This window comes from Dromiciops gliroides, chromosome 4 (genome assembly GCF_019393635.1).
Source record: "Dromiciops gliroides isolate mDroGli1 chromosome 4, mDroGli1.pri, whole genome shotgun sequence".
NCBI lineage: Eukaryota > Metazoa > Chordata > Mammalia > Microbiotheria > Microbiotheriidae > Dromiciops > Dromiciops gliroides.
The window spans coordinates 277,182,713-277,209,520 of record NC_057864.1 but is presented as its reverse complement, the minus strand read 5'-3'; the positions used below and the strand labels follow the sequence as shown (position 1 = coordinate 277,209,520).

At 41.1% G+C, this 26,808-nt stretch overlaps 1 protein-coding gene across 8 annotated transcripts in view; it reads right to left on the bottom strand.

Moving 5' to 3' along the window:
• BEND6 (BEN domain containing 6) overlaps positions 1–26,808 on the bottom strand; it is a 112,711-nt gene that overhangs the window by 58,432 nt on the left and 27,471 nt on the right. For 7 of the 8 annotated variants that reach the window (XM_044004468.1, XM_044004465.1, XM_044004466.1 and 4 more), the window contains 2 exons: positions 2,884–3,117; positions 2,628–2,770 (listed from right to left, as the gene is read on the bottom strand). In XM_044004468.1, coding sequence (XP_043860403.1) covers positions 2,628–2,770; positions 2,884–3,079 — 339 coding nt within the window. In that variant the 5' untranslated portion in view covers positions 3,080–3,117. Of the gene's footprint in view, positions 1–2,627; positions 2,771–2,883; positions 3,118–4,529; positions 4,751–26,808 lie in introns of all 8 variants that reach the window. The other variant, XM_044004463.1, reaches the window with a different exon arrangement.

Here is a 26,808-nt window from a genome sequence, read left to right as displayed (position 1 = left end):
AGAGTCATCTGTAGAGTTCATTTTAATTTAGACCACCCTCAAGTCATGTCAATTAATGGAACTGAATGATGCTAAACTTAGATCAATGTATAATGACCCACCTCTATCAAAAGAGGATAAAAACCCTTGATCATGCCAGGGTCTCTCTCTTTACCTGCTCCCTTGGCTCAGAATATTTTCTCTCAGGACTACGTAGGTATAAAGGCCTGAGACTATGAGAAGTTAGGGAGACATGTGGTCAATACTTTAGTGATATATAATATTAATTAATAATAAATGCTTACTGCCCAAACTGGTATAATAGCTATTAACATATAAATCAATTGCTATTTATATATTAATAGCTATTATACCAGTTTTGGCAGTAAGCATTTATTATTAATTAATATTATATATCAGTAAACACATTAGTAATTTTGGAGACAGCAGTTTTGGTTGAATGATGAGGTCATAAACTAAACGGTAGAGGAGTAAGAACACAGTGAGAGGAAAGGAAGTAGAGACCCTAGGATAGATGACCTTCTCAAGGAGATTAGCTACAAAAGGGAGAAGAGACATAGGATGATAGCTGGTATGGATGGACGAATCAAGTGATGTTTTATTGAGGATGGGAGAGTCTTAGGCATATTTGTAGGCAGTAGGGAAGGAGATAGTAGACAGAGGGGTTGAAGAGTAAAGGGACAATAATGGGGACAATTTGCTGGAAAAGAAGGGATGGAATGGGATTACTTGTGCACATAGAGGTGTTTGCCTTGGCAAAAAAGTAGGGCTATCTCTTTGTGTGACATGGGGTGAAGGAAGAGATAGTGGCAGAAGGCATCTGAGTAATATGAGATGAAGAAGAGGGGAGAGTGAGGGGTTCGTGGTAAATTTTTTCTAATTTTTTCTGTAAAATATGAGACAAGGCTCTAATCTGAGAGGATGAGGAGAGAGAAGATATGGAAAGTTTGAGGAGGGATGAAAAGGTTTAGAAGAACTGCTGTGGTAAGTGGATAGTGAGGCAATTAATGAGGTATGGAAGGATGGCCATGCAGCAGTGAGGGTCTAGTTGAGATTATGTATCATAAATTTTGTCATACAATCAGTCAGCAGGTTTGGGATTCCCCCCCCCCCCCAGATCTACTCAATAACATGTGAGTAGCCACAAAAGTAGTAGATGGTAATCCAGGGCTGAAGTTTGGCAGGACAAGAATTGGCAACAGGATAAAGAAGGGGTTCAAGTGACAAGGACTGTTAAGGCTAAAATTCTAGCTAGACTGTCTAAAATCTAATGAGTGGTCACCAATAAATTATAAGCTTTAGCAAGAGTTAGACTTTTAAGCATTGATTAAGGAGAATAAGAACTTGGTAAAGAGAGAGAAAGACCTATATTCATCTATCTATTAAAGGGAGAGCACATTTCTCGCTCCCTTCTCCACCAGCGTCCTCAGGAAAGAGACCCAATCAGAGTGCCAGGCTCCCCCCTTCTTCCTTCCACCAGCAAACGTCACTTCCTGACGCCAAAGAAAAGACTCCTGGTCTTGCCCTCAAAGACCTTCACTTCATGGCGGAGCTTTTCTACAGCAAGTCTCCAGCAGGTGGCATCATTCCAATTGTTACAGGACAGAGTAGATTTCAACTGGTTCACTAAGCAGTCAAGATGGGGAAGGGAGGAGAAGTAACCATTTGCAGAGGTGGAAAGATGGCTCAGAAAGAACTAAGGGGTTGAGAGATTAAAGGTCTTGGTAAGGTTGGAGAACCAAGTTTGGGGATGTCAGGCATGAGAGGTGGCATAATAACAGATTACAATTAGATAAAGGAATTTCAGAATTCATAATTATAAAGTGGAGCATTTGTGGGTGATAGACAAGATCAGGGATATAGTCATCTCTGTGTGTGGCTGAAGTGAGGTGGAGGAATAGTTCATAGGAAATGAGCAAGTTGAATAATTGAAAGATAAGAGTTTGGGGAAGTATTGATATGTATGTTGAAGTTCTCTACCATGAAGGCCAAAGTTGAGGAGAAAGGAAAGATGGTGAGGCAGTCACTGAACTCACTGAGGAAAGAAGGGAAACGTCCTGGAGGTTGTTGGACTAAAGTTACCAGACTTTGAATTGGGTAATAGATATAGATTGAATGAACTTCAAAGACAGAGACATTCCTGAATGATGGAGGTAGAGAGAGAACCTGGAAGTGGCAATGGAGAAGGAGAAGGAATGTTCTAACTTCCCCTCCTTGATCAGTGGGTCAAGGGAAATAAGTGAAAGTGCAACCCATGCTGAATGGGTGGTCAGGGAGGCTGTATTACCAGAAGGGAGTCAGGTCTCAGTGAGGAGAAAGAAGGATATTGTGTGTTAGAGGGATTGATGAAATGGAATTGATATGATTGTGCTCTAATTTATGAATTTGCTAATAACTCTTCTTCCCTGTTGTCAGTTCATTATTCATAGCAACCAAAGGATCCATTTGTCCATAAAAATGCCAGTTTATACAATTGGTTTTGGTACCTAGTATAAGGAAACAGCTCTTTGAAATTAAAGTCTTTACCATGTTCATCATACACCATTGTGAAAAGCTACTTAGGCAGGATAAGTTTATTGACAAACTGCTGCAGAATTAAAATTTTATTAAAATTAACATAAACCAACCTGTTCTTGATCAATTTCCCTCTCTTCATTCTTTGAGCTTAGTGTTTCCATTTCTTTCCTTTTTTCTTTTTGAAGCCCTTGTATTTCCTTTTCATTTGCTTCTAAGATCCTCTGAATAATCTCAACCAGCTCTTGAGGGTCATCTGAAATGGGATCGAGGGGGGGAGGGAAATGTTGAGTGCAGATGATGCTATCTGGAGGTTGTCAAAGTTAGCAAAATGTTGGAAGATAAACAGTGTTTCATAATGACACTCACTGCTCATGGAAACTACTTTTGCTAACTGTTTCTCTGTCTTTTTCTCCTCCACTGGCCAATTTACTAACACATTTTCTTTTGCTTTTAGTAGATTTGCAATTTCTTTGTCATCACTGGGAAGGTCCTGTATCCATGAAGTCTCTCCTACACGGAGGGAATTGTCATTTATGAAATCAAAGAGTGTAAACTTTTTCATCTTTGTAAAATTCTCTTGTCATAGAGTTGTGTGTAGATCTAGGGAAAAAAAGAAACAGTACACATTTAATCATAACTAGTGACCTGGAAGATAATTACTCAGCCTTCAGGAAAATAGAAAATTAATCATAGCAGACCTGGCTAAGAGCAAGATTTGCAATATGAGGTACCAAGGAATAATAACTATTTTGAGGTGTATTGCTAGCAACACTGAAGTCTTAGGTTTAAGGAATTTTCCTTGGGGGAGGGAAAAAACAAAAACAAAAACAATGAATCATACTGAAAGGAAACTTAGGAAGAAACTGTTTAAGCCAAGAGTCTATTTCATGACATTCATAATGGATTCCCAAACTTTATTTGTTGTTGCTGTGGTCTAGTCATTTCAGTTGTGTCTAATGCTTTGTGATCCCATTTGGAGGTTTCTTGGCAAAGATACTGGAGTGGTTTGCCATTTCCTTCTCCAGTTCATTTTACAGATGAGGAATTGAGACAGTGTTAAGTGACTTACCTGGGATCACACAGTTAAGTGTCTGAGGTCTGAGACAAGCTTTAAAGACTGATAAAATGATAACTGTAGACAGGAACTTCTCTTTTTTGGCAGGGGGTGGGGGGCACAAATGAGTTTTACACCAATGCATGCTGTTTAGCTATGTAAGAACTCAGATTACAAAGATTAGAAGTAGAATCACAGAACAATAGAAAATAGAACAGACATTAAGAGATTTGTAGGAATGGTTATGGGAACTGGAGAGAAGAGTGAATGATTTTGTGAAGCTAGTGCCCTATACAGCATTGCTCAAAAGTAAGTCATCAGTTGATTTTTTTCACTGAAAAGTTCTTTTAAAATATTTGGGTTCCATATAAATTTTTAGAGGGGCATTGTGTGTGTGTGTGTGTGTGTGTATGTGATATACATAAATGTTTTAGGGATATTCTTGCCAAAATTGCTTATTGTCAGTCTTCCTTAAAAAAGACTTTAGGTTTTCATATACATATAGCTAGAGATAGATATTTAGACAGATAGCTAGATATCTAGATATAGATAAATGGGCAACTAGGTGGCACAGCAGATAGGGCACTGGGCTTGGAATTAGGAGGAGTCATCTTCATGAGTTCAAATCTGGCCTCCAACACTTAATAGCTACATGACCCTGGCAAACTTGCTTAACCCTGTTTGCCCAAGTTCCTCATCTGTAAAATAAGCTAGAGAAGGAAGTGGCAGACCACTCTAATATTTTTGCCAAGAAAATTCCAAAATGGGGTCACAAAGAGTGGGACACAACTGAAATGACTCCATAACAACAAAAATATATAGACAATACCTCAGAGAATGTAATGTTTGGGCCATTACTAAAAATAGAGCTGGGAAGGACAACCTCCAGTGTGCTAGAGGAGTACTGCCTATGTTTGCTGAAGTTGCATTATATGGGTCTTTACAAAAAGGCACTTACTTATTAAAGAGTCCGATAATGAAGCCAAGTCTGTTCATAGATTTAGAGCTGGGATTGTAGAGGTCACCTTGTACTACCCAATCACTCGACAGATGTTGAAACAAAGGCCCCGAAGGATGAATTCACTGTCCCAAACTCAACTTTGGCAGAGGTGGGATTCCAAAGCACTCATATTCTCTGACACTAGATGCAGTTCTGTTTCTCTTGTACCACACTTCCATCTACAAGTCCAAGATCACTGATTATCTATGGAATAAATTCTCTAGGGAGACCTCCTATCATCTCTCCCTTATTACAATGTTCCTTCCTTTTCACAGTATAACTACTAAGCTGAATGAGAAAATGGTCCTCTCCCACTTTGTAGATATTGGAAAGGGAATACAGTATAATGAGGTGCAGCTAGGTTGCTTAGTGGATAGAGCACTGGTTCTGGAGTCAGGAAGACCTGAGTTCAAATCCAGCTTCTGACACTTATTAGCTGTGTGACCCTGGGCAAATCACTTAACCTCTGCCTTAATCCACTGGAGAAGAAAATGGCAAACTATTCCAGTTTCTTTGCCAAGAAAACTGCATGGACAGTATGGGTCATGGTTCCAGGATACCACCAACAATACCCCTGAGTTTATGATTTATGATGAACTGTCTTTTTATCCAGTCACTTCAGCACTGCAATAAAGCCAAACAAGTGTTAGGACTCAGTAGGTGCCTAATAAGTGTTTGTTTACCATCTGCCTGCCAGCCTGCCTGATTTTCATTGCAACTGCTCTGTTTTTGAGTTGTGAAAAAAAAAATCAGGGGCTTAGTCAACTATGTAGCTTTCCAACTTCTTTTCAAATGATATAAAGCTCATCTTCAATTTCTAAATGGTTTCAGCAATAACCTGATTAAAAGAGCATCAGAATATTTCAAAATGTTTCATTGATGTTGCCAGACTCTATTCATTACTTAGATTAGAATGTGAGTCAGCCTAAGAGATGTAAATCAGTATGGAGGTTAATGGGGGCTGGGGAAAACATTTATAAACCTAGAAAAATTTTCAAGTTTTACATATGGGATAAGCAAAAAAAAAAAAAAAGTGCTATAATCTGGTTAAGGATGGCAATTACACTTGCCTTCAAGCTAATCCAATAATTCACCAGTAATACACAGCCCCATAACTTGCAGAAACCAGAGTTTAGGAAAGGATTTTACTCATTCATTCCTTCCACTACAACTCCCCATATGGCCTCTAAGTTCTTTCCCATTCTATTACTCTTCACATAAGCATTCAATCTATAGTACTTTAAGTTGCTCCCTGTTGTTGGCCCTTAAACCACAAGTACCAGCTCCAGAGGCAAAAGAGTTAGACAGGGCAGAAGCTCTGTGGTCAATCAATAAATTAGCAAGCATTTATTAAGTGTGCATTATGTCCCAGGCCGTAGGAATAAAAAGATAAAAGTAAAACAGTGCTTTATCATTCTAATGTGAGATACAACATGTGCATATATAAATTTGTAGAGGCTAAATACAAAATAAATTTATAATTTGGGGAGTGAGGGCTTCATTTAGAAAGTGGTGTTTGAGATAAGGTTTTAAGAAAAACAAGGGTTCCAAAAGGTGGAGGTGAATGGGGAAAACATTCCAAGTAGGAAGGGCAGCTACTGAAATTTACTGAAGTGGTGAAGAGGCTGGTGTGTGACATGGTCAGGCATGCACTTTAAGAAAATGGATTGGGGAGAAATGAGGCATGGAAAAAAAATACAAGACTTGTAATAGTCTATGTTAGAGATGAAAGAAACCTGAATTCAGGGTGGTGCTATATAAATTGAGGGAAAGGGACATGTGAAGATAGTGAGGAGATAAAAATGATAAGATATGATAACTCATTTGATTTATGAGGTGAGGAGAAATTTTTGCGGATGATACTAAGGTTGTGAACCTGGGTGACTGGAATGATGGTGGTGTATTTGAAAACAATAGGGAAATTTGGAAGAGAGGTGGGTTTGGGGTTGGGGGAAGAAGATAAATTCTCTTTTGGCCATGTTCCATTTGAGATGTCATCCAGTTCAAAATGGCTAATAGGCAAGTGGTGAAATGAGACTTAAAACTCTGGAGTGAGATGAGGGTTGGTGGGAGTAGATCAAGATTACCCATACTGGTAGGTGGAGAGGAAGAGGAGGGGAATCAAGTCTTAAATCACTGAGACGCATAGAATAGGAGAAAAGACACTGTGGAAATAGGTTCTGTGGCTTCTGTGCAATTGAAGTACACTTAAGAAACCCTTGTTATGTAAAACTGTGCAAGGTGTTGGAGATACAAAAATGAAAAATGATCCAGTCCTTGCCTTCAAAGATTTTATATTATATAAGGATGCAAGTAAGCATGAGGAAGACTGTGATGGGGCAAAGGGGAATTTCAGACCATATAGTTTGAGAAAACTTTAAAAGGGAACATTACTTTCACCTGAGAAATGAAGGAAAGTGGTAACTGATTTGGGCCTCAGAGGGAAGAGAAGTGGGAAGGGAATAAACATTTATTAAGCACTTGCTATGTGTCAGGTACTGTGCTAAGTACTGGGAATACAAATATGAAAAAAGATCATTCCTGCCCTCAAGGAACTTACAATCTGATAGGGGAAGGCAAAACACAAAAGAAAAGTGAAAAATGGTTGAGGGAGCAGAAGGAAGGTACCTGAAGGGGGGGAGGGGAGCATAACCAAGATGGCAGAAGAGAGGCTGTGACTCCTGAAAACTCCCAATAAACCGCTCACTCACTCCCAAATAATACCATTAAAAAACAATCCCAAAGCAGCCTAACTCACATAACAACAGAGTGAGACTATTTTCCAGCCAGAAACTGCAATTGAGATCACCTGCTGATTGGGCTGAAAGAGAAGCTCAGCACATCCCAGACCCACCCAGGAACAGACACCTCCAAGTCTTCAGCACCAGCCACCAGCGGCCTCTTCTGAGGCTTGGCTTGTGGACCGGTGAGGGGGTTCAGCACTTGGCAGGGGTGAAGTAGCTGTAGTCTCTGCTGGAGTTGGGGTGAAGTGCCATGGTTTTGAACCAGTGGGCAGAATGGAGTGGTGGCAGCCCAGTGAGGGAGGGGCACAGGCATACCAAGCTTCCAACCATAGAGAATCAGATTTCAATCAGACATCTACTTCTGGCTTGAGATGAGTCAGCAAAGAAGGAAGATACCCAATCTGGGGCAAGGAGAAATCAGTCAGTGAACACCCAAAGTAGTAAAGCCAGATGAGAAGAGATGTTTGAGCTGAGCTCTCTCCTTAAATGGACATTTGGAGTTCATGGCCCCACTCTCCAATCAGAAAGGCAGATGGTGGTGATGAGGTAGAGTCTGAAGGAAGGTACACAAGATTTTGGATGATGGGATTATCCCAATAATGAGCTTTCTGGAGTTTGGTAGAGAAGTGAATGAGAGCAGTTCCAAGGCAGTGCAGCCAGAAGAGAAATGAGGAACTTAAACTTAACTTTATTAAAGTTTAGGATTTGTGTTTAGCTAGATCTGGGATTTAATCAGTATGGGTTCTTCCTTTCTGGTATAGATCAAACCCTGTCACTCCTTTCCAACCTTTGTAAGTCCTAAAAATCCTTAGTAAGGGATGCAGCCAATGTGCTAGAGGTCTTCTGTTGGATCTTTTAATATTTCAAGGGTATTTTTGAAGGTAGCACTCTAGCCATTCATATATTACCTTTCATTCTTTTTTTTTTTTTTGCACAGGGCAATGAGGGTTAAGTGACTTGCCCAGGATCACACAGCTAGTGTCAAGTGTCTGAGGCTGGATTTGAACTCAAGCCCTCCTGAATCCAAGGCCAGTGAATTATCCAGTGCGCCACCTAGCTGCCCCACCTTTCATTCTTGATACATTGACAGGTTCACCTCTCTTTTTTTGGATGTTCACATCCTTAATGATGTCTCTCATGTCAGCTAATAAGCTATAACCAATATACCCATCAAACACCTTTTGATTGCTCTTTGGGTTACTTAACATGCCAAATTTTTTGAGATTGTGCTGTTTCATTATTCATAGTCCTATATTATCAAGAAGAAAATATTGCATGTGTGTATGTATATATATGATTCTCTATTTTATAATATTTTATAGTATATATATACATACACATATAATATTCTCTAGCTATCTGTTTATAAAAGATGGAAATTTTTTTTCTGAGGCAGTAATCATGTTGGGATCACTGATAATGTTTTGTACTTTCTCAAATTCTGTTTGGTTCAATTATCCCCTTTGTTTTAACTTTGAGATGAGCTCATTTTCCACCTACAAAAATTTTAAGGTAAAAAGTGATAGAAAAGGGCAATAGAGTGATGTTTGTGTGTCTGTTGTGAAAAGCTCTCAGACAGATTATGGGTAAATTTAAATTACGAAACTTTAAGCTCACCTACAAGGGTGAACTATGAAGAGTTTCAATTATGTCAGAATCCAATAATTTTGAAGAACTAATTTATATTTCTTTGGTCACTTGTTTATTTTTTTTTCTAGATGCCAGATGTAATTTGATAGATGAAACAACTTTTGTTATTGGGATCCCTTGGGTGAAGATCAATTTTGGATAACCAGGATTTCTTGGAGAGATTAGATTTTTGTTTTTGTTTTTTGCAGGGCAATGAGGGTTAAGTGACTTGACCAGGGTCACACAGCTAATAAGTGTCAAGTGTCTGAGGTCAGATTTGAACTCAGGTCTTCCTGAATCCAGGGCCAGGCTGGTGCTTTATCCCCTGCACCACCTAGCTGCCTTCGAGAGATTAGATTTTACCCCTTTAGCCTCATGGTCATCATTAGGAAAGTTAATTTTTATGTTCTTCTAAAATAATGCTTTCAAGGCCTATTGGTATATTTGTTGATATGCAACATGGCTTGAGACTTCTTGTGTCTGCTTTTTTGTGTCTCCTCCCTGACTATCAGGTTACCAGTTATCATGTCTTTGAGTGAGGACCTAAAGTGCTCTTCTGTAAATAAGAAGCCTGAGCTTCAGTGCATAAACTGTGTGGCATCCATTTAGTGGCTCAGAGGCTTTTTTCTTTACATCTTATATCTCTGTTTTGTTCTAGATAGACAATGCTGCTGGATAATTAAACCGGAAATGAGGTTGGTATATTAGAAACAAAAGTGAATGTAGAGTCAGGAGAGATCTCCATGTAACCCTGCCTCTACTACCTATTAGCAGTGTGACTGGTCATGTCAATTAATCTCTCTGGAGTAAACCTCTTCAACAGTAAAATGGGGAAAATAATATTTGTACTGGGGCAGCTAGATGGCGCAGTGGATAGATCACCAGCCCTGGAGTCAGGAGGACCTGAGTTCAAATCCGGCCTCAGACACTTGACACTTACTAGCTGTGTGACCCTGGGCAAGTCACTTAACCCCAATTGCCTCACCAAAAAAAACAAATATTTGTACTTCCTGCCTTAAAGAATTGTTAAAAGGAAGAAGCCTTAAAGTGCTGTATAAATGGGAGCTGTCATTATTACCATAATAAGCTTAGACAGGTATAATTTTTTGGTAGTATTATAATCTAAATATAACCATAGTTTTGAAAGCACCTTGCTAACTATTTACCAAGTACTCTGCTTTTAAAATAAAAACATGATCTCTATAAAGATATTTTAACTCAAATTTATTCTTTTTCTTGGCCACTGAAACCAGAGTGCCCATGAGGAAAGACTAAAGAAAGTAACCAGTTATATGACAAATAGAAGAAATAGAAATAAATTAATTATTCTTCAGACTAATTAAGTAGATAGGTAGCAACTAATTAACTAGATGTATAGCAAATACATATATAAGCCCAAATGATGTTAACTTATTACAAACTATATTTTAGAAAAAATTAAATTCTTGTTAAAAAAAACTTCCTCATGGGTGGCCACTAATATATAAAATTCCAATTAGTTTATAAGTTGAAGCCAAATACATGAATAGCTAAAAGAAATGAAATGAGAGATTCAAAAATGAAATAAAAAACCTGTAGGGGGGCAGCTAGATGGTGCAGTGGATAGAGCAACAGCCCTGGATTCAGGAGGACCTGAGTTCAAATCCATCCTCAGACACTTGACACTTACTAGCTGTGTGACCCTGTGCAAGTCACTTAACCCCAATTGCCTCACCAAAAAAAAAAAAAATTGTAGGGAAGAATTGGAAAGAGAAATAAATAACAGAAGAAAAATGGTAAACTTTACCAAGTAAAGTCTAATCTAAAGTAAAGTCTAATCTAAAGTTTAATCAATTAGAATTGATTAAACAGAAATTAATGACTCTACAAGATAGCAAGAAATATTAGAACAAAATTAAAAGATTGAAAAAATACAAGAAAATGCAAGTTATCTGATGTAAAAAACAACTCACCTGATAAAGAGGACAAGGAGAAAAAATTAAAAAATAATTAGATTCCCTGAAAACTATGATTAAAAAATTTTGTGGATACTGTATTTCAAGAAATCATAAATAAAAATTTCTCAGATATATTTTGACCAGAAAGCAAATTAAAGTTAGAATCTATTGAAACTCCCAAAAGGCAAGTAATAGGAATATCATAGCCAAAATGCAAAGCTCCCATGTCAAAGAAAAAAATATGGTAAGTATCTAGCAAAAGTACCAAGGATCTGTTAAGGGCTAAAATTCTAGCTAGTCTGTCTAAAATATCCAATGAGTGGTCGCCAATAAATTATAAGCTTTAGCAAGAGTTAGACTTTTAAGCGTTTATTAAGGAGAATAAGAATTTGGTAAAGAGAGAGAGAAAGGCCTAGATTCCTATCTATTAAAGGGAGAGCACATTTCTAGCTCCACTCTCCACCAGAGTCCAAAGGCCAGACTGAGCGCCAGTCTCTTCCTTCCTCCTCCCACTAGCCCGCATCACTTCCTGATGCCAAAGAAAAGACTCCTGGTCTTGCCCTCAAAGACCTTTGCTTCATGGGCGGAACTCTTCTACAGTAAGTCTCCAGCAGGTGGTGTTATTCCAATCGTTACAGAACCACACTCAGGATTACATCAGATGTGGCAGTTTCACTGAAATATGAAAGGAAATTTGGAATACAATATTCTAAAAGGCAGAATTACAACCAAGAATTTTATTCTACAAAGGTGAATACTAATTTTTAATCAAATAGGTTTTCAAACATTTCTTATTAAAAAAAAGACAACTGAATAGGGACTTTGAAAAATAAAAGAATAAAAAGAAACTTATAAAAGGAAATTTATATGAGCAATTAGAAGGGACTATATGATGATGTAGTACTAAAATTATTATAATAATAGAATATTAACATTCTAGTAGGAAGAAAAGAAACAAGTGAGAAAAAAACATGCTTCAGAAATTTAAGGTCTTCAAAGGATATTGAGTAAATTAAATAAGAAAAATAGAGGAGCTGGGAGTGGATTTATTCTTTTTTTTTTTTTGTGGGGCAATGGGGTTAAGTGACTTGCCCAGGGTCACACAGCTGGTAAGTGTCAAGTATCTGAGGCCAGATTTGAACTCAGGTACTCCTGACTCCAGGGCCAGTGCTTTATCCACTGCGCCACCTAGCCACCCCTGGATTTATTCTTTTCAAAGGGTTTGAAGAAGGGAAAGAAGGATGAGCAAAAGAAATGACAATAAAGAAAGTAAGGGTGGAACTTGCTATTTCTCATAATTGGAGTATGAGATAACAATATATAAACTTGGAGGAAGGGGTGGAGAAGTAAGCACCAGATGAACCCCGCTTATTTCAGATGGACAAAGGAAGGTTGAATACTGCAGAAATACATCAAACTCAATAGGGAAACAAGGGGAATAGGGGGTGGGATTAGGTTTTTTTGTTTTTGTTTTTGTTTTGGCTGGGCAATGAGGGTTAAGTGACTTGCCCAGGTTCTTGCAGCTAGTGAGTGTCAAGTGTCTGAGGTCTGATTTGAACTCAGGTCCTCCTGAATCCAGGACAGTTGCTCTATCTACTGCATCACCTAGCTGCCTTGGGATTAGTTAAGAGAGAAGATAATACCTGCTAGGGAGGGAAGGATATAAGTTATAGAAAAGGACTGAAAACGTATGAAAGTAAAAGTGATGAAAGGCTTAAAAGCGGAGGATTTTAAATCTTATCTTGGAAGTAATAGAGAACAATGGAAATTTATTGAGTGAGGAGGGAGAGATTTGTACTTTAGATCACATAGCTGAGTGTAGGAGGGATTAGATAGGGAGAAACCTGAGGAAGGGAGCTGATCAGCTAGAAGGCTATTACAATAGTCCAGGTGAGAGGTGATGAGGGTCTGCATTAGGATGATGGCAATGTCAGAGGAGGAAAGGGGGAATATATAAGGTTTGTTCTGTTTGTTTTTTTGCGGGGCAATGGGGGTTAAGTGACTTGCCCAGGGTCACACAGCTAGTTAAGTGTCAAGTGTTTGAGGCCGGATTTGAACTCAGGTACTCCTGAATTCGGGGCCAGTGTTTTATCCACTGCGCCACCTAGCCGCCCCATAAGGTTTGTTCTGAGGGTATAATTGACAGGATTTGGCAACAGGTGTTTAATGGTGGGTGGGAGAAAGAGAATGGGGATAATAGAGGGCTCAATCTTCCTGAAAAGACAAGCTGGAATGGGGTCAAGGGTTCATGTAGAGGGGTTTGCCTTGGAGAAAATGGCTATCTCTTCATGTGAGACATAGGGAGAGGGAGAGAAAGTGGAGGTGGAGTAGGCATCTGAGTTTTATAAGGAAGGGGGGAGATGAGGGATCACTTGGTAATTGGCTTTAATTTTTTTCAGTGAAATAGGAGGCAAGATTCTTAGCTGAGAGATTGAGGATAGGGGAACCATGTGATGTTTGAGAAAGGATAAAAAGGTTTGGAAAAGCTGCTATGGTGAATTAGATAGTAAATCAATTAGGGAGGTATAAAAGGACTGTCTTGCTACAGTGAGGGCCCAGTTAAAATTATGCAAAATATATTTGTATTGGACTCAGCATGTTTTCACGATTTTTCTCCAGCTTTGTTTAGCAGCATGTGAGCAGGTGTGAAGGCAGTGAGTCCTGGGGGTAATCTAAGGGTGGGGTTTGGCAGGCCAAGCTTCTTGACAGGATAAGGACACAAGGGACTTGAGAGAAGAGTTTAGTGTAGAATTGAACTGGTTTAGCAAGGGATCAAAATGAGAAATGGAGAAGAGTATAGGCAGCTAGGAGGTGAAATGGATAGAATATTGGGCCTGGGGTCAGGAAGACATCTTCCTGAGTTCAAATCTGGCCTTAGACATTTATTAGCCATGTGATGCTGGGCAAGTTATTTAACTGTGTTTGCCTCATTTCCTCATCTGTAAAATGAACTGGAGAAGGAAATGGCATACCATTCTTTTTATTGAAATAGAATACTAGAGGCAGCTAGGTGGTGTGGTGGATAGAGCACCGGCCCTGGAGTCAGGAGGACCTGAGTTCAAATCTGGCCTCAGACACTTGACACTTACTAGCTGTGGGACCCTGGCCAAGTCACTTAACCCCAATTGCCTCACTAAAAAAAAAAGAAAGAAAGAGAATACTAGAGGAAAAATGCAAGAGAGTAAAGTGAAGGAATGAACTTTTTTTTGCTGCATAGCTTCCTTTTTTTTTTTTTATGAGATATTTTATTTTTTCCGTTACATGTAAAGATAGTTCTCAACTTTTGTTTATACATGCTTTACAATTTCAGATTTTTCTCCCTCCCTCCCCTCCCTCCCCCCTCCCCTAGACAGCAGGTAATGCATAGCTTCCTTTTAATATTCAACTCATGAATTCCAGTCATGTTCTCTTTTATCTCTAAAAGAGATTGACTTATGGGAAGTTGGGAGCCAGACAATGATCAGATGTTCCTACTTGAACTTGACATCCTGGTTTTCTGACTTGTCCAAATCCTACCCAACCCCATGGCATTGTACTACCTGAAGCAATTTTTTTTTTGGGGGGGGGGCAACGGGGGTTAAGTGACTTGCTCAGGATCACACAGCTAGTAAGTGTCAAGTGTCTGAGGCCAGATTTGAACTCAGGTCTTCCTGAATCCAGGGCCAGTGCTTTATCCACTGTACCACCTAGCTGCCCCTTACCTGAAGCATTTTTGAAACAGCTTCGATATTCAAGTGACTTTTTGATTCCTCCACCAGTGCAGATAACACCCACCCATCTTATGTAATCTTTGGCTGTGTTCTCCCTTAAGTCTTCCAAAGGGTCATCCAATGGGCTGGAGTACTTTCTACAGGAGATTTTACATTGCATGGGTATGAATGAAGCATTCAAGCACTACATCTGTTATCTCTTATTCTTAATATATGAACCCCTTCTTTCCCAACATATAGTACCTTGATTTTTTTCCTCATCTCTTCACATAGATCATTTGGATATGTGCTGCAGCTTACTTGCACCCATCCAATTCTTCCTAATGTGTTTCTCCACTGTTTTTCATCCTTCAATCCCTCTACCATCAGTTCTTTCACAGGCCATCACCCCTGAACTGCCCATGTTGTTTGTTGTTCACTTGTTTCAGTTGTGTCTGACTCTTCATGAATCCATTTGGGGTTCTCTTGGCAAACTCTCTTGCATTTTTCCTCTAGTATTATATTTCAATCAAAATACAAAGAAAGGCAGTATGATATCATCGATAAAGAGCCAGCTGGAAGATTAAGAAGACCTGGGTTCAAGTCCTATGTCTTGAATAAGAGACTATGACTGTGTGGACAACTCCTTTGACTATGTGGTACTCCAGGCAACTGTCCAAGACTGAGTTGCAGCGCTCATATATAAAGAAATACGTTGTTATAGGGAGTTTCTTATAACAAAGGGAGTCCTAGATCTGTTAAAAGTTACTTTTCCAAAAATGGTTTGTTTCCTCTTCTTGAATTTGCCTCAGTCCTATGTCTGATGTCCAACTTGATCTTTGATAAAATTTTAGTGTTTTTGAAATCTCCTTTCTTAATGCTCCTTCAACTTGACAGTAAAAAACAAAACAGTTATGTTTTTTAAAAAAGTATTGTTTATTCAGCTTTTGTTAAAAATAAGTAAATGATTTAGGGGCAGCTAGGTTTGAAAGACCTAAGAAACGGATTATTTCAATGACCTTCAGAGAACCAATGATGAAATGTGTTTCTCACTACCTGACTGAAAGGTGATAAACTTGAGGCAAAAAATGAGACATACATTTTTGGAAATGTCTAAAGTGTGGATTTTCTTTTGCTTGACTATCATTATTTGTTACAAAAATTTTGTATTTCTTTTTTTCAGTGGTGGGGTGGGGGAACGATTTGGTTAGGAGAAAGGAGCTAGTGATAATGTTGCCAGAAAAAAGAAGACAACAGAGGATCATTGAAGCTTTTAAAACAAAATGCACAGAAGGGAATATCAGGAAGATCAGAAGGAAACAAAGACAAACAGCTTTGAAAGTAACATGTAGAATTTATTATATATCTATATTTAAAAAGCAAGCTGTATCTAATAGAAATTTGTGATTCATTGTAAAATTATCTATTTTGGTTTTACTCTGTATGTGGAAATGCTTTTTTTTTTGTTATTTGTTAAGTGCACAATTAAAATTTAATTTAATTTAAAAAATCTTTTGTCAGGGCGGCTAGGTGGTGCAGTGGATAAAGCACCGGCCCTGGATTCAGGAGTACCTGAGTTCAAATCCGGCCTCAGACACTTGACACTTACTAGCTGTGTGACCCTGGGCAAGCCACTTAACCCCCATTGCCCTGCCAAAAAAAAAAAATCTTTTGTCAACACTTCCAGATCTTTGCATTTTAAATCTTACTCCCTTGCTGTCTGTTTGCATTCCTAAGAAACAGCAAAGTAGTTCTACTGCTAACAATCTTTGTTGTTTCTGACTGTTGACCTGCTGCCACCTAGTGGTGGAATATACAAATACTGCAGCTCAAGGCAGGCAGTCATTTGGCATTCAAGGAAATGGGAGAAATATGATGGGTGGAGACAGACCTTCAGGTTGGATAAGGTTGGCCAAGATCAAGGTGCAGAAAATTAGTGAAGTTATAGAAACATAGGCTAGTGCTGTTGGTTCACAGAGACAAGTAAATTCCAGGAAGAGGAAGGTCAATAAAGGCAGAGAAGACCAGGCAATTCAAGAAGTTCAGGGAGAAGAATCTATTGTGATTTTTGATTTTAAGGAAAGACACTCTTGCCCTGTATTCTGGTTTATATTCCCTTCTTTATTTGTGTAGCAAGGATTCTCAGGAATGTGTTTGCATCTAGGGAGTTTCAAAATCTGTGATTGTAGTGTAGCTTCTAATGTAGATCTGGTGAAAGATTTGTATCTTTTCAATTACACACACACACACACACACACACACACACACACACACACACACACACACACACACACACCCAGGATTGGAGGTCGCTGGTCCATAGATCTGATGATTCATTAGGTGATGGAGGTACTTGTAAGAATTGATTGCGATTCAGGACCTCATCTTTGGCTAAAATTAGAAAGCCTCAGGGGTGCCCCCGCATGGCTTTCTCCACCCCCAGGCACGCAAGCCTCAGGTGCATCATGGGAAAACCCCGGGCATGCCTCAGTCCCTCCGCCCAGCCGGGGGTATACATGGAGGCCACGAGCACTGGCTCACTCTGCCATGCAGAGGTGCGCACAGAAACTCCGTGTCCCAGCTGGCCTTGGGCGTGGCCCCTGGGGGTACCAGGGAATTGGCTTGGGGTGTGTGGGTGGTCGGCCTTGGGTTTCCTGGGAGAGAAGGGTTTTTTAAGAGAAGCGGGAGGAGTAAAGGAGACGCAGGGAGATGGAGAGGGGAGACAGGTGGATAAGAAGAGGAGATGAGAGGAAGCACAGGCGGTGGTGGCAGCGGCCAGCCACATCCCCATGGGAGCAAGAGATCAAGGTGGGGAGCATGCAGCCTAGGAGGAGATGGGGAGGAGAGAAGGAAATGAGAGAGAAGCGTTCATGGCGACAGGTGAGAGACTCACCTGGGCAAGTTCACAGGTCGTATGTTCTACTTTTTTGTCCTTATTTCTAAGTTAATTCCACATCAATAAACCCTGTTTTTGCTATTATTGAAAGGCTTTTTAATCTCGTTTCTTGTTAGTCTGGGAGAAGCAGTTGGGGAGGGGGCAGACTCTTACAGATTGGGTTCCTGTATGGGGCTTAATGAACCTGGGGGATCTTTTAACATCCTCCCGCCTCCTCCCCCTTACAGATTGAAAGCTCCAGCCAGGAGTTTACAGACTGGTGAGGCAGATAGGAGCTTACATACTTTTGGACGTTTTTGACATGAATGGTTTAATGGTGCTGATTTATGAGTCTTCATCCTGAACAATCACTAAAGGGTGAATGGGACTTGTCAGGTCAGTTTGGTGAGTATTTGGTCTTCCAACTGAGTGACTACCTGGGGATTCTTGTTTCATACACAGCTCAGACTATACAGCCTCCTAAATTCTCCCCAGCACAGAAGTTCTGTGATTCTGTGTTCACAACTGATTGCAGCAAGAACCAAAGAGGGATTAGGAATGATGGAATGAGGGCAGGAATAAAAGCAACAATGTATAAAGAATGCTGATAGGAGGCAGTAGGGCCCCTGTCATGGGAGAAATCTTTGAGAGTTAATAGAGTGAGTCACTTGTCCTACTGTTACTCTAAATAACACCTAGGGTATTTTCTCAGGTATCTCCTTTTCCCTGTGTTGTTTAGTGGGAATCTGATAAGACTTGAAATTTGAATTCAGCTTCATACACATCCTAGCTATGTCACCATGAGACAATCACTCAGCCTCAGTTTACTCATCTGTAAAAACAAGCAATCAAAAAGTATTTATAAAGCATCTAAAACCTACTATGCACTGTGCTAGGTGCTGGGAATATTTGTATTTGAGTATTTTGAGACAGGGTATTAGTTCATCATGAAGAACACATTTCCCCTAGACCTCTCTGAACGCAAACTTTTTATCTATATTGTGATTCTACATTATCCATGGTAGGTAAACATGACAGCAAAAACCCCTACACCTAATACACAAGACTTTCTGGTAGCCCACTGGCTGATAAGATGTCAAAAACTAAACTGTGTGACATAATCTGCATTAATAACACATGATGAACTAATACCCTAAATGGGAGAGAAGGGACAGCTTACCCCAAGGTTCTTTTCTAGGTGCAACTGAATGGTGCAAAGAATGGGACCTACCAGATCTGGCAAAATCAGTAGCATTTCATGACAAAGAGACATTCCATGTCTTGGTGATCCGTGAAGAATGGCTCTGGAAGATGAACAATCTTAAGCAGATGTAGACACTTTCCAAAGGCAGCCTTAATGATTAAGGAGGGTTCTATCTCAAAATACTCAAATTCTGCCCTGAAGGTGTCAATTGCTGGGAGAAGGAGATGACTTAGGAGAGCAAAACTTGTATTCTCTGTCACTGGTATAGGCCTGGTTGGAGATGGGCTCTAGGTCCTAGCTTCTTAAACTGTGGGTCATGACTCATATGGGGTCATGTAACTGAATGTGGGGGTGGTGAAAAATTTGGCAACAGTAAAATGTTATATATACATATTTTATATAATGTGGTAAAAATTATTTGTGGTTAAGATTAATATCGAAAGTTTTAGCTGAATCATTTGGGAGGGGCCACACCTGGCCCACCCTGAGATTACATATACTACTGAGAAGGACCTCCCCTTTTGGGGGAGGAAAAAAACGGAACTCGACAGGAAGGGAGGGAACTTCCGGGAGGTGGGGCATGTTTAAAGAGCTCTTACTCTTGCGGCCTGGAAATCAGTCTGGTGGCGGTCCTTGGACCTGGCGGACCCATATGTTTTGCTTCGTTTTGGGTGACTGCATTTTTCTAATGAGCAACTGTAAACTGACTGGGGTTGGTGAGTTTAACCCTAAATTCCTTTTAACTAGCTTAATTCGAGTGCTCTGGGATTGCATAGGCTAAGCTTAGAGTTAAAATTATCTATCTGTATTTCTACTTCCTTATTTCCTTAATTGGTTTCACCTTTGTGGTTTAATTAATTCCCAAGTAATAAAACCTGATTCTTTATGAACTAAAGCTCAGAGGCTCCTCTTATTGGCCTGGGAGGAATATATAAAAAAAGGAAAGTTCAAAGGGGAGATTAAACCTAAGAGAGTCCCTCATATTTCTGGGACCCCAATATTAAGGTGAGTCACCCTAATAACACTCCGTATATCAAATTTTGGCCCTCACAATACCTATATATCTGGGGTTGAATAAAAATTTCTCAGGCAAAAAGGGGTTGTGGGTGAAAAAAGTTTAAGAAGCCTTACTCTAGGTGATGCAAAATTGGGGATTTAGGTAAGAACTACCATGTGTAGTCAAGGCTCATGGGAATCAAGTGCTTTAAAAAAAAAAAGCTATCATAGTTGGCTTTTTGTGAATGTTAACTTTTTCAGACTCTTTTCGTTCCTCCATTGTCCTGTTCTTTTCTCTCTCTATTTCTCTCTCGCCTACTATGTCAGGCACTGTGCTAAGTATTTTACAAATATTTTCTAATTTGATCCTCACAAAAACCATGGTAAGTAGGTACTATTACTATTCCCATTTTACAGTTGAGAAAATTCAGGCAAACAAATGGTTTGCCCAGGGTCACAGAGCTAGTAAGTGACTGAAGATGGATTTCAACTCAGGTCTTCTTGATTCCAGGCCCAGCATTCTGCTCTATCAACTGCAACATCTAGCTACCTGATTATCTTTCCTCCCAAACTCACTTCTCTTCTGAGCCGTTTTCTCTATTAAGAGCATCACCCTTCTTTCAGTCATCCAAGTTCACAGCCTTGCAGTCATCCTTGACTCTACTCTTCTCTCTCTCGGTCTCTCCCCCCCTCCCTCTGTCTCGGTCTCTCCCCCCCTCCCTCTGTCTCGGTCTCTCCCCCCCTCCCTCTGTCTCGGTCTCTCCCCCCCTCCCTCTGTCTCGGTCTCTCCCCCCCTCCCTCTGTCTCGGTCTCTCCCCCCCTCCCTCTGTCTCGGTCTCTCCCCCCCTCCCTCTGTCTCGGTCTCTCCCCCCCTCCCTCTGTCTCGGTCTCTCCCCCCCTCCCTCTCGGTGTGTGTGTCTCCCTCTCTCTCTCTCTCTCTCTCTCTCTCTCTCTCTCTCTCTCTCTCTCGGTCCCTCTCGGTGTGTGTGTCTCCCTCTCCCTCTCTCTCTCTCTCTCTCTCTCTCTCTCTCTCGGTCCCTCTCGGTGTGTGTGTCTCCCTCTCCCTCTCTCTCTCTCTCTCTCTCTCTCGGTCCCTCTCGGTGTGTGTGTCTCCCTCTCTCTCTCTCTCTCTCTCTCTCGGTCCCTCTCGGTGTGTGTGTCTCCCTCTCTCTCTCTCTCTCTCTCTCTCGGTCCCTCTCGGTGTGTGTGTCTCCCTCTCTCTCTCTCTCAGTCCCTCTCGGTGTGTGTGTCTCCCTCTCCCTCTCTCTCTCTCTCTCTCTCTCTCTCTCTCTCGGTCCCTCTCGGTGTGTGTGTCTCCCTCTCTCTCTCTCGGTCCCTCTCGGTCCCTCTCGGTGTGTGTGTCTCCCTCTCTCTCGGTCCCTCTCGGTCTCTCGGTCCCTCTCGGTCTCTCGGTCCCTCTCGGTCTCTCGGTCCCTCTCGGTCTCTCGGTCCCTCTCGGTGTCTCTCCCTCTCGGTCCCTCTCGGTCTCTCGGTCCCTCTCGGTGTCTCTCCCTCTCGGTCCCTCTCGGTGTCTCGGTCCCTCTCGGTCCCTCTCGGTCCCTCTCGGTCTCTCGGTCCCTCTCGGTCTCTCGGTCCCTCTCGGTGTCTCTCCCTCTCGGTCCCTCTCGGTCCCTCTCGGTGTCTCTCCCTCTCGGTCCCTCTCGGTCTCTCGGTCCCTCTCGGTGTCTCTCCCTCTCGGTCCCTCTCGGTCCCTCTCGGTCTCTCGGTCCCTCTCGGTCCCTCTCGGTCCCTCTCGGTCTCTCGGTCCCTCTCGGTCTCTCGGTCCCTCTCGGTCTCTCGGTCCCTCTCGGTGTCTCTCCCTCTCGGTCCCTCTCGGTGTCTCTCCCTCTCGGTCTCTCTCGGTCTCTCGGTCCCTCTCGGTGTCTCTCCCTCTCGGTCCCTCTCGGTCCCTCTCGGTCCCTCTCGGTCTCTCGGTCCCTCTCGGTCCCTCTCGGTCTCTCGGTCCCTCTCGGTCCCTCTCGGTCTCTCTCGGTCTCTCGGTGTCTCTCCCTCTCGGTCTCTCTCTCCCTCTCGGTCCCTCTCGGTGTCTCTCCCTCTCGGTCCCTCTCGGTGTCTCTCCCTCTCGGTCCCTCTCGGTGTCTCTCCCTCTCGGTCCCTCTCGGTCTCTCGGTCCCTCTCGGTGTCTCTCGGTCTCTCTCTCTCTCTCTCGGTCTCTCTCTCTCTCTCTCGGTCTCTCGGTCCCTCTCGGTGTCTCTCCCTCTCGGTCTCTCAGTCTCTCTCTCTCTCTCTCGGTCTCTCTCTCTCTCTCTCTCGGTGTCTCTCTCTCTCGGTGTCTCTCTGTCTCTCTCTCGGTGTGTGTGTGTGTCTCTCTCTCTCTCGGTGTCTCTCTGTCTCTCTCTCTCTCTCTCTCGGTGTGTGTGTGTGTCTCTCTCTCTCTCGGTGTCTCTCTCTCTCGGTGTGTGTGTCTCTCTCTCTCGGTCTCTCCCTCGGTGTCTCTCTGTCTCTCCCTCTCGGTGTGTGTGTGTCTCTCTGTCTCTCTCTCTCTCGGTGTGTGTGTGTCTCTCTGTCTCTCTCTCGGTGTGTGTGTGTGTGTCTCTCTGTCTCTCTCTCGGTGTGTGTGTGTGTGTGTCTCTCTGTCTCTCTCTCGGTGTGTGTGTGTGTGTGTGTGTCTCTCTGTCTCTCTCTCGGTGTGTGTGTGTGTGTGTGTGTGTGTGTCTCTCTCTCTCTCGGTGTGTGTGTGTGTCTCTCTCTCTCGGTGTGTGTCTCTCTCTCTCTCTCTCTCTCTCTCTCTCTCTCTCTGTGTCTCTCTCTCTCGGTGTCTCTCGGTTGGTCTCTGTCTCTCGGTCGGTCTCTGTCTCTGTCTCTCTCTCACACACACACACATCCAATCAGTTACCAAATATTATCAATTCTTCAGTCTCATTCTTCTCTCCTCCTCATCTCACTGATCATTCAGTTGCCTTACCCCACTCTCTCCCCCTGACTCACATGAAGAGATGGTGCTTTTCCTTGACAAGGCAAATCCCTTTACATGCACAAGTGATCTCATTCCATCTCATCTTCTCTAGCAGATTGTGCTTTTTATCATCCCTACTTCTATCACCAATTTTCAGACTTTCACTGTTTCCTGGCTGCTTCACTGATGCTCACCTCTCCACCATCTTCAAAAAACCCTCAGTCGATCCAACCATCCCCACTAGCTATTGTCCTATACCTCTCTTTTCTTTCATGGATAAACTACTAGAGAGGGATGAATACAATCAGTACCTCCACTCCCATTACTCTTATTATCTTCACTCTCTGCCGTTTGTTTTCTAATTTCATCCTTCAACTGAAACTGTTCTCTCCAATTTTACCAATGATCCCTTAATTACCAAATGTACTGGCCTTTTCTCAGTCCTCATCCTTGAATTCCCTTCAGCTGCTTATGCATCTGATCCTCCTCTCCTCCTTGATACTCTTTCTCTCTAGATTTTTTTTTTTTTAGTGAGGCAATTGGGGTTAAGTGACTTGCCCAGGGTCACACAGCTAGTAAGTGTTAAGTGTCTGAGGCCGGATTTGAACTCAGGTACTCCTGACTCCAGGGCCAGTGCTCTATCCACTGCCATCTAGCTGCCCCTCTCTCTAGATTTTTTGTGAGGCTGTTCTCTCCTGATTCTCCTGTTCTCTGATCATTCCTATTCAGTCTCCATTGCTGGGTTTTCATCCAGGAGTCACTTACTAATGTGAGAAAATTATTAATAATCAGGGTTTTGGGACTCCGAGGGGCCCCCTCTGAGACAGCCTGGTCTGACCTTTTTTAAGGCTAGCCCAGAGTCAGGAAGTTACCTCACTCAAAACCACATCCATGGGGCAGCTAGGTGGCGTAGTGGATAGAGCACTGGCCCTGGATTCAGGAGTACCTGAGTTCAAATCTGGCTTCAGACACTTATCACTTACTAGCTGTGTGACCATGGGCAAGTCACTTAACCCCAACTGCCCTGCAAAACAAACAAGCAAAATACAAAAAGACCACATCCACCTGAAAGCCTTGTTCCTGACCTCAGCATGACTGAGCTGAACCACCCTCAAATCCAGTGAACCAATAGATTTGAATGATGCTAGCCAATTAGCTTTAAACAGTGTGTAAGGGCTGCCTCTAGTCCTTCCCTTAGGGAGCTTATGCTGGCCCTGGAACTTGGTGAGAGCAGACATAGCCCATTATCTCTCTCTCCTCCCCTAGAGCCTAGCTAGGCTTTCTCATCTTTCACAGCCATGTGCACTCTCTTTACTAATATTTAATATGCTTTAATAAATGCCTAATGCCCCCAAACTGGTGCAGTAGTCTCTAATTTCTAAGTAACAAATATATAATAAACCCCAGATATGTTCTCTAAACTTGGTACAATTATAGGGCGACCACATATAATTTTACTCACCACACTAAATGTCCTGGGCCGCCTTCTCTTTTCCTTCTATACTATTTTTTTTTTTTTTTTTGCGGGGCAATGGGGGTTAAGTGACTTGCCCAGGGTCACACAGCTAGTAAGTGTCAAGTGTCTGAGGCCGGATTTGAACTCAGGTACTCCTGAATCCAGGGCCGGTGCTTAATCCACTGCGCCACCTAGCCGCCCCCCCTTCTATACTATTTCTTTTAGTGATCGCATAAGCCCCTATCATCTCCATGCAGTTGATAGTCATATCTATTTATATAGGCCTACCTTCAATTTTGACTTATAGACTCGCCATCTTCAGTTGTCTATTGAATATCCCAAACAAGATGTCCTCTTATTAAACTCAACATGCCCCAAACTGAGCTCATTAACTTTCCCTTCAAATAATTCCCTCTTTCTCAATTCCCCATTACTGTAAAGAGTACTAACATTTGCTCAGTTACCCAGGCTCACAATCTAGGTGTCATCCTAGTCCTGTAAAATCAACCTTTATAACATCAGTTATATATATATATATTCCCTTCTCTGATACTGCCACCACTCTGAGCGGGACCTCATCACTTCATTTAGTCAGTCAACAAACATTTATTATGCACCTAGTATGTGCCAGGCACTGAGTCGGGTACTAGGGATACAAAGAATAATGTGGGAGATAACATACAAATAACTATATACACCATGTACAAACTATATATATATACCTCAGGACTGGACTATTCCAATAGTTTGCTGGTTGGCTCCCTACCTTAAGTCTCTTCCCTGTCCAATCCATTTCCCTTTCAACTATCAAAGCAAAGTATGGGTCTGACTATGTCACCCTCCTTTTCAACAAACTCATGTAGGTCCTCCATGATCTCCAGGATCAAATATTAAATCTCCCATTTGGCTTTTAAAGTCCTCATAACCCAGCCACATCTTATCTTTCCAGGCTTGTTATATCTTCTTCTTGTCCCCATACTCTTTAGTCCAGAGACACTGGCCTCCTTGCTGTTCCTTATACCATGCCACTCCATCTCCCAACTCCAAGAATTTTCCCTGGCTGTCCCTTATGCTTATAATTCTCTCCCTGCTCATTTCTGTTCCCTGTCTTTCTTGGGTTTCCTCAAATCTCACCTAAAATCCTACTTTCTATAAGAAGGTCCCCCTAAATGCTAAGATTATCTCAAATTTATTCTGTATGTACCTTGTTTGTATGCAAGATTGCATATTTGTAAAGTGCTTAACATAGTACTTGGCATAGGGCAAGTGCTATATAAATGTTAACTTGTTATTATTTCTTTAATTAGATATAATTGCTTCATTTTTTGTAACTTTATGTGGGGTTTTAAATGTGATCAATATACAATGCCAATGGTGATGAGATGAATGATTTTCTGTGTAAGGTAATTTGGAAACACATTCAACTGAATTGAAGCTATGTGATTGGTAATAGGTTTTGTTTCAAATTTCAAATATGTACTATTGTTTATGGTATTGTTATGCTGCTAAATTTTCTTATTATGAAATTTGTTAAACTATTATATCAAATACTATTAGAAAACCAATTTATCTTGTGATCTGGATGTTGTTAAATTATGAATTCTGCTGTTAAGAAAAGGTGGAAAAAATGTGAAAACTGTTAGATCATTTTTATCAGCCTTGCAGACCATGTGTTGTAATATTCTGAAGTACTGTAATTGAAGAAATGATAAACTCCCAGGTTTGCCTATCTTTAGAGGAAGAGGCACCTAAAATTATTTATCTATCACTTTTGAAAATTATATGATTGCTAGTTAAATTATTAGGGATTATTATGATAAAGTTAATTTGGTGGAGTATATTTTGGGCACTGTTTCACTTAGAAAACTGAAATCTTAAAAAAAAAAAAAAACTGAAATCTCCTCCCCAAATGCAAACACTTTTTGATTACAGGGGTGGCAATTAAGAATTTATTTGTGGTAATTAGGAATTTATTTTATTTTTGGTAATTTAAAATTTATTTCTGATACTTAGGATATCTTTTAAAACTAAATTAAGTCTTACACTCCAATTTAAAAGATTTATTTTTGCATTAAGGATTGAATAAGATAACTATCAGTTTAGATGTTTCCATCTATGTTACTTCATTAGGTGTTAATAATAATACCAAGATAAAATTTAAGCTTTTTAAAGAAAAATAAATATTTTTAGAAAAGAATATTTAGGTAAAAATCTTGTGTGCATGCTTAAGTAAAAATCTTTTGTGTGATTCTTAGAGGGCTTGATAAATTTTGTTAGCTAATTTATTGCAATAACTTGACAGTATTGATAACAATTGTGTCACAGTAGCACTGGACTAACTAAGGCCACATAAGTGGTGATTTTTTTTATGATGAATCTCTTACTGTTACCAATAGTAACTGAATCTATCCAAAACTGTGATTACTGGAACTTGTTATTTAAGATCTTATTGGACTGTAACTGATATTATCCTGAGACTGATTCCAGGTATGATCACCAAAGAATGCTATTAAGCCTTATAAATGCCTTAAAGAGACCCCCCCCCTTCCCTCGCTTAAAGAGATATCCACTTTTGGGGCAGCTAGGTGGCGCAGTGGATAGAGCACCGGCCCTAGAGTCAGGAGGACCTGAGTTCAAATCCGGCCTCAGACAAACACTTACTAGCTGTGTGACCCTGGGCAAGTCACTTAACCCTAATTGCCTCACTAAAAAACCAAAAAAAAAAAAGAGATATCCACTTTTACTAGGGGTTATTCATTTGAACATGCCTAGAAATTGAAAAGGTTTTAT